At 30.3% G+C, this 11,213-nt stretch overlaps 1 protein-coding gene across 1 annotated transcript; it reads right to left on the bottom strand.

Moving 5' to 3' along the window:
* Positions 1–253: 253 nt before the first annotated feature.
* On the bottom strand, positions 254–4,830 carry LOC18041068 (zinc finger transcription factor YY1). The gene is made up of 6 exons (XM_006431667.2): positions 4,634–4,830; positions 4,436–4,494; positions 3,223–3,422; positions 2,477–2,566; positions 1,566–1,709; positions 254–944 (listed from the first exon to the last, which is right to left on the bottom strand). The coding sequence occupies exons 1-6, from the start codon at positions 4,717–4,719 to the stop codon at positions 402–404; spliced, it is 1,122 nt and encodes a 373-aa protein (XP_006431730.1). The 5' UTR covers positions 4,720–4,830; the 3' UTR covers positions 254–401.
* Between the last annotated feature and the right edge of the window lie 6,383 nt (positions 4,831–11,213).

The raw sequence follows: 11,213 nt of genomic DNA, 5'->3' as shown, positions 1-11,213 counted from the left end.
AATCCCTCTTTATGACACTAACTAATTAACTTATTCATGTTGTGGTCTCCCCTCTCTTTCAAATCATTTATGTTCTGATGATATAACGATTGAAATTTTGTCAAGCTTACCAGTCAAGTATCTTATGCGGCTCAGGTGCATAAATTTTGGCATGATGAGTTGATTGCATCAGCTTTGTGTTTATCCCAAGATGAAAAAATCACAAATTCGTCGTATGAAATTCTTTAGCGAATCACCAATATTTTAAAATTAAAAATTTTTAAATTTATTTATATGCTGCAATGAGAGAAAAAAAGATGCTGAAAGCAAGCAGATAAAAGATGACAGAGAACCTGTTTGTAAGGGTTAGATACATACAAGGTGCCCTTACCAGAAGGGTGAAGGAAACATTTTTATATGCTTCAGTCTTCGTACTCAGTCTCCTCATCATCATCTTCATTATTTTCCCCGTACCTAAATCCATCCTCAACATTGTCACGATCTTCCTCAGTTTCTTCACTATCTTCTTCCTCGTAAACTTCTTCTTTAGGAGTCCATTGTTGCTTTCTCACTACATTCAAGGTGGCAGGAGATGGAGTTGAGCTTTTGCGTTGCGTTACTTTTGCAGGAGGCATCTTCAAGTTTGGCTTCGCCCGGCTTTTTTTTTGACTTTTGCCATTAACACGTTTTCCAGCATAGGCATCTTGGTCACTGCCTTCATCCATCTCATTATCAGCATTTGTTGTGGCATTCTCGGCATTTTCATCAGACATATGGCCGGGATGCTCCCGCTTCAGATGGAGTTTAAGCTTGTATTCATGGATATATGCCTTTTCACACCCTTCATAAGGACATGCATAAGGACGTTCAGATGATGCAGAACCATAAACCCCAGCAGGTGGCTTGGGAGTTTTTGTTATCCTCTCGGGAGGAGTAGCGTATCTGGGCACCTCCATTGCAGCATTCTGAGAAATCAAATCTCGAAACTAAGAATCAGATATGATATACGAGTTTTGAGAGAAAAAATATATACAGATGATCTTTGCTTCATGGCAATCAATTTCCAAAATTCATGTTGGCAGAATGGTATTTTGATGTCCTATGTATATCAAATAAAATTAAAAAAAACAAAAAGAACATAATTATGATAACCATTCTAGATCTACAGTGAAGTCAACCAGCGACACATGGGATGATCTTAAGAGTTTGAAGAAAAATAGCAGATGGTTTCTGTACTAAATCTTTCAGTGATTATAATAACCATTTGTACTATGGCCATACTAAAGGTGAAATGACTACAATTCCACTAGAACACAAACATTCATATGTTGCCATTGTTAACAGACTTGAAGGATATCTTTAGAAAAGAAATAAGTAAAATTCCTTTTGACAGATGACTAATATAATCTGAGATGAAACCGAAGTCATGTTGCTTTACACGTCATAAACTACATAAGATATGTTCTATGAAAGGAATTAACTTAAAATGCAACAAAAAAGGCAGGAAAAATATCTAAAATAGCAAAGAAAAATACTAAAAAGGCGTTGGCACTGCAAAATAGTAACAGCAAGGAAATAGCACCAACCTTTTCGTGGTGAGATGCAATATGATTCTTTAACTTGTACTCATGAGCATATCTCTTTCCACAATCTGGGTATGGGCAGATGTGATAATTTTCTTGTGAATGTGTTTTCATGTGTGATCTCAGGTTGAAGTCCAAAGAGAATGCCTGCATATTTCATATTTGTAATTAGGAACACCACAAATGCTGGGTACAAGTACAAGTGTGTGCACATACAGAAATGTACAATAAAGTAACATCTTAAGCCAAAACGGCAACCTCAAGGTAAGATTAGCACTATGCCCTTTACAAGATGATGAAAAAACATGAGTCTCTCATATTTGATCCATCCAAGTTACAATACAACCAACCCTGATATTAAGTACCGAACATTCATTCTCAATAATAATGGGAGAGGTCTTCACAGAGAGTCGGTCCAAATAAAACAAGGTTATAGGGGGATTCCAAATACACTAATACCCCTAAGTGGCTTTTGCATAGTGGCAATTCTCAAGACTGAACTCCATGATCCTCCACTTGCCAGCCTGAGACTTCAACATCATTGGGTCCCCCTGGATTGGATACATGACACTTAATATTGTATGGCAATCAAAGCGTCTCACAGAATCTTGCTTACTAAAACCCATGATGTCCTCAGCAATCACAGGGTACAACAAACTGTACTTCTCTTTTCAAAATATTATTAAACATCCAAGGTATTAATATTATTTACCAAATGACCTAAAATTTTAAAATTGTGGGCAAGGGACCATAAGACAATGGAATCAATCATCAAATAGAAATGTTTCAGGCAGAAAACAAATGTATAATATTTCTCATATCTTATGATAATGTCAGCAATAAGAAAAAAGAAAAAGATAAGGTAGCCTCCGCAAAGTTTTGACAAAATGCTTTAGGATGGATAGATTCTTCACCTTACCACAGCCTTCATGAGGACATACATAATCTCTTTCTCCAGTATGAATAAGAAAGTGTCTTTTCAACTTCGAACTATCCAAAAATTTCTGCATCAAAAAGTACAAAATTACTTCAAAAACCATTTTTTATATGCCTGAAAGAACGACATCAATTAAAAAAAAAATTCAAGAAAAAGAGAAATAAAAAAAGTGATGAGGCTTAGCCTTTAACATAACATAAATATACCAAGAAAACAATTTGAGGATGGTTTACAAAAGACTGTACATGAACAAGGCTGGACCACCTTCAGTCCCAAACCAGACTGACAGATCTTATTTAACCAGAGGGTTTAAACTAGCCGCACAAAAAGACCCACCAAAAGAAAAAATGTTTGGTGATAGCACCTGATTCTCAATAGTACCTTTGCTTCCCCACTCAAATCATCGATGCAAATTGCTTTCATACACATGAAGTTCCCCAAATTTTTACAACTCAGAAACACTCCCGCCCTCGGCCACAAACCCAAATTCCTCACTTTGTTTAATCCAACATCCCACAATTTTTAGAGAGGCCATGTTGGATAGTATGTCCAAGATCAGACACAACAGCTTGTCTCTACACATACATATAATAGTTTCCTTTTCTTTTTTAAATATTATCATATTTTAAACCTTAAGAAGTATGATGAATCTCATGATTTTAAGCAGTCTAAAGAAATCATGAATGAAATATTAAAAACTACATTAAATACGTCATGTCTTACCTTTCCACATCCTTCATAGTGACACTGATATTGTCTCTCTCCATGAATGTGAGCATGCTTTCTCAAAGAAGCAGCATCAATAAATGTCTTCCCACAGCCTTCATAGCTGCATAGAAATAGAACTTCAGTGGTAGGTTCTGGCTCCGGCTCTGGTGCCTCTGGCTCTTTTGCCTTCTCCTTTAAGGCCTTCAATGTTTTCTCTGAACACAAATGGACGAAGGACATAAAATGTTGGGAATAAATTAACATGAGAATTCTTTAAAAGTAAATTTTGACACAAAGCCATCTAAAGATTTCTCCTCTTACAAAACTCTGACATGGCTCCCCTGAATCTAATGGAAACTATGGAAATTTAAATGCCAAAGCTTCCATTATTGAATCAAAAGCAAGTTGAAAGACCATTAGCACATCAGATGTAGTGCACTACTCACAGAAAGAAACAAAAATGCAAATGAGAATCTACAACCGACAAAATAGTGTGAAAGCTTAACAACAGATAACAGAAAGAACTGATAACCACTAGCTAGCAAGATATACTCATCAAATACAGCATGCCACCTTAAAACAATGTTGCTCATAGAGTTACATGGTATTCACACAAAAGCAGCAAAGCAAAAATATGGAAAACCCTACAATCATTTAAACTTCCAAATAAAATGAAAAAATACACTTTATTTATTTAAAAAAAAAAAAAACTAATGTTCTAATGGCATGTTTAAAAGGATAAATTGTATCATCTTCTCCATTCATAATCTTGAATATTAATCTCATCCAATTCACAACAAACTGATCCTCAAAGATATCGAATTCCTTAAGCACCCAAAAAAATGAAAATAACAAAAGAAATCCCGATTCCACCTCTTTGGACTAGAATAGCCTATGGAGACTTTGCGACCATAGCCCAATAAGTTCTAATTGCAACAAAATTTGCAAACATACAAAATTCTCAGAATTTCCCATTCAAAGCAAAGAAGAAGAAGCATTTAAATTAGGCACTCTAAATGCTGTTAAACTTAGTTTCCATTTATTTCTTCAACTTAGTTTTCATTTATTTCTTCACCAAACACTAACTTATTTAACTTTCATACAAGTCGAATCAAACAACAGTTATTAACAAATAACAACATATAAAATAACCAAAAAAATTAAAAATTTAAATTTAAATTCAACGAAATTTTTTTTGTTAGCATAAGAATGTAAAAAAATCACTTACCATTTACCCATCTCAAAATCTGGCACTTCCCACCAGTAGCCGCAATATCTTGGGGCACCCTTCAAGGAAAATAATAATAATAATAAATAAATAAGAAAATTGCTTCGCATTGAAAAAATAAAAATTGAAACTTGAAATAAAAAATAGGAAACTTGAAAGAATTAAGAAAAGGGAATTGGCTAATTTGGCCAAAATTACCATTCTCTGAACCATTTAACAGCCGGAGTCTTGGATTTGACAATTGGTCGTCTTTCGAAGTAACTGTGAGTGAAATGAGTCTCCATTTGTTCTTTATTTGCGAAAATTATTGGCTTGATTTGTTGATTGTTTTATTGAATTGAAACAAAGTAGCCGTTTCGAAGAAAGGGTGAGATTGGGGGAACAAAGCTGTTAAACCTTTGAAGTGCAATTTGGTTTGTGGGCGTCTTGATGGAACGACGACGGTTCGGTGTAATGGAATTGGACCGGACGGTTCAAGAGATTTTTCCATTTCGGGTTTCTCCAAACCGCTAACAAAACGGTTAGAAATTTCATTCCATAATTATTGAAAAGAAGTTAAAAAAAAAAGAAAAAAAATTATTAAGAAATAAAAATTTTGTTAAATTAGTTTTCAACTTGGAGCCTAGCAATATAACAAGAGAAAGAAATAAAATAAATAAGAGATATAATAATTTATAGAGAATTTTATTTAATTTTAAGCATATGTAAATACGAAGATAAGTAATTCTTCTACAATTACATAATCATAAAAATGAAGTAAACAAATAGCTATGGATATGTCATCAATCATTTTTCAATTAAGAGTAGTGTTACACATCATAAATTTTTATCTCAAAAAAATATCACAAATAATTTGACAACTTAGATCATGTTATAATTTTTTTTCCTAAAATTAACTTTTGTAAGAAATTATGTATATCATATTTTGATGGGAATATTTCAAATAACCCACCAATTTTCTTTTAACAGCCTTTTCTTAGTTATTATTATTTTTTTGCCAAAATATTTTTTTCAATGAAATTATCTAATCAACCTTTATTTTCGATTTCCGATTCCTCATATTCTCACCACTCAACATATTTTCTTTCAATGTTCACTTGCAAGCAAATGTTAATGCTTGTCTCTCATAAATGGGCAAATTCAGATCCACATATTCTACTATATAGGCCATCACAAATTGAAAGTTTCAAGCGTTTTTAGCATAAAAATTTATTTTACTTTGAAATATTTTTTTTTATTTGATATTTTTGAAATGAAAAAGTAAAAGATAAAAAAAAAACCTTGGAACAAACTGAAGAGTAAATTAGAGAATGACATAATTGAGTTAATATTCAGATTTTAAAATTTTAAAATATTGCTTATAAATACATGTTTTTAAATGAAATAGGTGTAGAAGAAATTAAATAACTCAAGTGTGCCCAACCATCAATCAAATTCCCATTTGATTATGACTAAATGCAAGATTAATGATTAATGAATTAATGTTGTTCATTTGTAAATTGATGAACATTATAGATAGAAGGCAATCATTAATTTCTATTTCATATGATATTATGTAGTTTCTTTTTAATTTAAAAAATCACTAAATTTGAATATGAAAATCTGTTAAATGGTTGTTTGCGTTTTGTACTTACCAGTTAACTAATTAAAATAGCATATTTTATATCATTTTAATAAAATATTACACATAATCGTAATCATGGCTTTAATTGTAATCAATAGTCGCAGTTGTAATAGGAATTCTTATTATAATTACCTTAAAATTGAGTAACATATCTATTAGATGATAAATATGTAATTTATGAATTATAAAATTCATGATTTAATAGATGAATGACCCATAGTTGGGACTCCAAATTAGAACTCAAAAATTGTGATCACTCATATTTTGTTTATTATTATTTTTTTTCACAATTACAATTGTAAGGATTATTATTCGAGTAACTATTGAAAAACAAATAATCTCTTACTTTTATTAAAATCCTTGGGAATTCAACATTAAAGATGATGTGTCGTTTGTCAAGAAAATAAGTAGACGTCGTGTCTTTATCTTATATATGAAAAATATGACATGTCGGTTACATTTTAAAAAATAAACCACAAGTCAACTAGCATATGCACCAGCACATATTATTTACACATGTCGGTTATATGAAAGTATAGGAAGACATGTCGTCTACTTCTTTCTCTTAGGTACAACTAGTTGTTTGTCTACAAAACATTAAACAACTGTTTTATCTAAAGCATATGTGCCTATTAAAATATTATTGTTGTTGTTGTGGTTGTTATTGTTATTACTATTTTTTTGTATTGTTATTGTTATTGTTATAATGGATAATAATAATAATACTGAGGATAATAATTAACTAAAGACATTTTGATAATTACCTTGTAACGATTCATTTTGATCGTAGACAATAAAAATACCAATGATGAGGATATAGCCTATTTTAACTCTAATTCGTCAGTTAAAACAGTAGTTGGAACTCACAGTTAGGAATCAAATGTTGTGATCACTCATATTTTTATTTTTTTTCAGTTGTGATTGTAATGATTATTATTCCATATAATCATTAAAAAATAATATCTTACTTTTATTAAAATTATTTCGAATTCAACTTCACAAATACCATGTCATCGAGGAGACATCATCTCATTGTTCCATTTATAGGAAAAAAGGTGAAATTTATAGTTTTGGTGAAGGCCGCAAGTACTGTAGGAGTTATGTATTTCAGACGTTTTTAGGACTAGTTTTTGTGAGAGTATTAATAATAATAAAAATTAGAAAAACAAAAATATAAAATTACTTTAAAAAAGTAAGTCTCTCAAAGCTAAGCTTGGTTCTTACTTTGAGGTGAGTTACTTGGTCTTTTTATTATTTATTCTTTATTTAATTTGTTATTATAAAATTAAATCTTCCAAATTAATATAATTAAATTAAATCTTACAAATTATTATAATTTAATTACTCTTATGAATATATGGTCAGCATCGCCAGTCAGAAATTCTATGGTAGACCAATGATTTCATGTCAAAATCATATATGGAGCCACCAACTAATCATACTCTGACACTTGTCACGTTTTTTGAAAAAAATTTAAGAAAAAAATTTTGCCATGTGCCAATATTTTATTAATCAGTGGTTATAAAAAGTCAATAGCAATTTCAAATGGGTTGAAAAATATATTCTTTTTAATCTATTAAAAAGGTAAAGCGATTGGTCTCAATATTTAAACTTGAGTGATTAGTTAAATAAAACTATTTGAAAATGATTGAGTAAAACCATTAAACGGTATCTTAAAGTACAAATGAAAATGGGACTCCAATGTCGATTGGGAATATATGTGAGATTTAACTCACCATCTATTATCAGATATCTTAAACCACTGAAGGGTGATGTATTTACCGCACGATTTATGAATTATCATTTTGATGAGACAAATTTTCCTCCATTAGGAGAAAGAAAAAATATCTATAAGGTTAGGCATGATCCTTAGTGAAAAGTGACCGATCTGTCTCATTTAGATCCACGCACATCTCAAAGTAAAAATGAAGTGCGTAGAATAGTTCATTTGCAGCAAATTGCATAACAATTGCCAGATGCATGTAATATGGGTATTCAAGAATAATGATCAAATGGTTTAATTTTTTATTAACTTAAACTTTCATAATCTTATCCTGCTGGCAGAGAAGAAAGATTCAGGTATATACATATATTTTTCGTAAAATGTTAAGATCAATTAGGAATGTTGACAGTAAAAAGTAATGACAAGAATATATCAAGGTGCGAGTATTTCGCAATTGGCTGGGGGCTATTGCACCCTTAAAAAAAAAAAAAAAAATTCAGCACCCATTCTTAGCAGAAAAATGTAGCACCTATTATTAAGGACAATTTAATTTAATTAAGTTTTTTGTAATTTATTATTAAGTTCAAGTTATTAACAAGCCTCGGCTATTTTTGCAGATGAAAATGCTCCTGTGAGCAGCAAGAGAACTAGGAGAGGCAAAGCCAAATGCTTAAATTGCAAGGTCAAACAAATCCTTTGGTTAAATTAGCAATAGCTGGAACAGGGTTTGGTTTGAATTGTCTGTGTTCTTGAGGGTTCAATTTTCCTCACAAAAGAAACATAACTCCAGTTTACAGGAGAGGCAAACGGTGATTAATGATTTTATAAGACTAAACTTTATTTTTTATGTTGTTAATAACCATCATTGTTGGTCAATATTAATTTGTCAGCCAATAAAGTTAATTTTGAATTTCATCTAGGAATTATGTAGATTTTTTCTTTAATGAAAGAATTAATGTTCAATATTGTAATAATATTATGCTTCAACAGACATGAAAGTGAATTTGCTTATGTGATCAGTTTTTCCTTTTTCCTATCGTAAACTGGCACGTGATTTGAACGTTGCTGTATCTGATTTGACTCATCAAATTTCTTTTAATTTGTGTGATTGTAACTGCAATCATACATACATTTGTTTAATTGTTGTTGCTTTTATGTATTGTTCTTTCTGCACCGTACATTATGTTTCAAGTTTTTACTCCAGTTCAGAAACTCTATACATACATCACTGAGAAATTAAATCGTGTAAAAGGGGATAAATGATTTCAGATCAAATTGCTATCCTTTTTAGGCAACTTAATTTTAGAGTTCTCAAACTCTATGCTATCACCATGCTAATGCAGCAGACCTTTTGCTTAACAGGGGATGCATACAACGAGGATGGGTAGCTATGAGTATTTATATTTGCTTAGCTTTGAAATGAAGTGGGTTTATATTACAAACAATTGGAGGTTTTAGTGCGAATATGTGTTATTGGAGAAGGAGGAGTTTATGAAAAGTTGGTTTTGGCGCCAAGTGATAAGGATCAAGAGCTGTCATCTCGGCGAAAAATATATAAAAGACGTGTCAAATTTATTTTGAGGCGTCACATGACTTGTCGTACTAACGTTATACGATGTAAACTTTTTTACGGCAGGTAGTTCCGAATCGTTTACATGAAAATGCCCACAATAAAATTCTTATTTTAAAACATGAATGTAGCTTTAGGCTATGAATCCTAAGAACATCTTGTTAAATAATTACTATTTAATATTCAATATGTATGAATTAAGGTTGGTTGCAGAATGCAAGCGAAAATTTATATCTGAAAATTTGCACCTCATAGGCCCGGTTGACAAAGAAAATTTGCCTGAACCAAGCAAGTGAGCCTATTGTTAGCACATAAACGCTTTTGAGTGCAATATTTTTAGAAGCTCTAGACTAATGATATATTCAAAAATTAAGTCATGAGTTAAGAATACGTTATCCAAATTGATATATATAGCCTAAAAATTATTTTTAGTCGGTGTCTAACTCTTCATAATGCTTCATATAATTTTACATTATGATCTAAATGTAAATCGTCCATCTTATTTTCAGGAAAAATCTGGGTTTAGTAAAACTCCATCCAGTCATCTAAATAAAAGACTGTTCTTAATAAACACAAAAAATTAATGTCATTACATTTGCCCATCAAATGGTTGGCAATGAGCTGCTATTGGACGAACACTTATTTCCAACACTTGCAATTTGTTCTGGCAATCCTAATAAGTGTAATGGTTTAGGCCTAATTATTTGTTAATTTTGACTGTTTCTAGTGATTATTATTATTTTTTAGTATTTAGAAAAAAAGACAACTACACCTCTAAGATTTAGGGAAATTGTCACAAAGACCCTCAAGTTTTCAAAGAAGGACACCAATACCCCTTTTTTGATTATAATACCCTTTGACTCTATAAATCTCCAAAAAAAACCCCAAAATTTTATAATAAATGAAAATATGGCATTAAAATAAACGTAATAATTTATACATTTCAAAATAAATCAAAATTGTAAAATAGTTTTATATTTTTCAATATACTACACTTATTTTATTATATTAAAGTAATTTTTAATAATAGATAGAAACATAATATTAAAATAAATAAACTAAAATTAAAATTAATTTGAATATTATGTAAAAGTTAATTTCAATATTATTAATATGGAGATTTTTTAATTGTAAAATCTATTTAACCCAAAGATTTATTTAAAATCTTTATAATATTACAAATATTATTAAAATAAATATAATAATTTAAAATTTTAATATTATTTTAAATGTAAAAAATAATTTAATATTATTAATCTACTAGATGGATTATATTATTTATATTTAATTTGTGTTAATTAAAAACCGTTAAAGTCAATTTTCTAATTATTATAATAAAAAGGTATTATAGGTAAAAAGGGGTCTTAATATCCCTTTTTTAAAATTGGGATCCTTGTGACCATTTTTTTAAATCTTAAGGGTGTAGGTGTCCTTTTTTCGAGTATTTATTGAAAGGGCCAAAAGTTAGGAAAAACCCTGTTGTCTCCCACTTGGTTCAGATGGTCAGAAATCTCATTAATGCGAGTAATAAAAATTTTATTTCTAGCAATTTAAAAGGGAGATCCACACTTTCCGCTAATATGATTTTATTAATTAATTAATAAACACCACATAATCTGAAATAATTTTTTTAGAACAAAAAATTTAATATATGTAGCACTATTCTACACCAATTGTAATGCTTCAAATCTTTTTACAAATTTATTCTATCCATTTAACAACTAAACATTTATTGTCGTTATCATTGTTATTAATATTATCAAATTTAATCACGATGGTGAATGATTTGAAGATTTATTGTGATTGAATTGGAGCAAAGGACATAATCACATAAAAACACTAAAAATATATATATTGTCAA

This window comes from Citrus clementina, unplaced genomic scaffold, assembly GCF_000493195.1.
Source record: "Citrus clementina cultivar Clemenules unplaced genomic scaffold, Citrus_clementina_v1.0 scaffold_5, whole genome shotgun sequence".
In the NCBI taxonomy this organism is placed as follows: Eukaryota; Viridiplantae; Streptophyta; class Magnoliopsida; order Sapindales; family Rutaceae; genus Citrus; species Citrus x clementina.
Note: the sequence above shows the minus strand (reverse complement) of the source record. Positions and strands in the feature narration are given on the sequence as shown.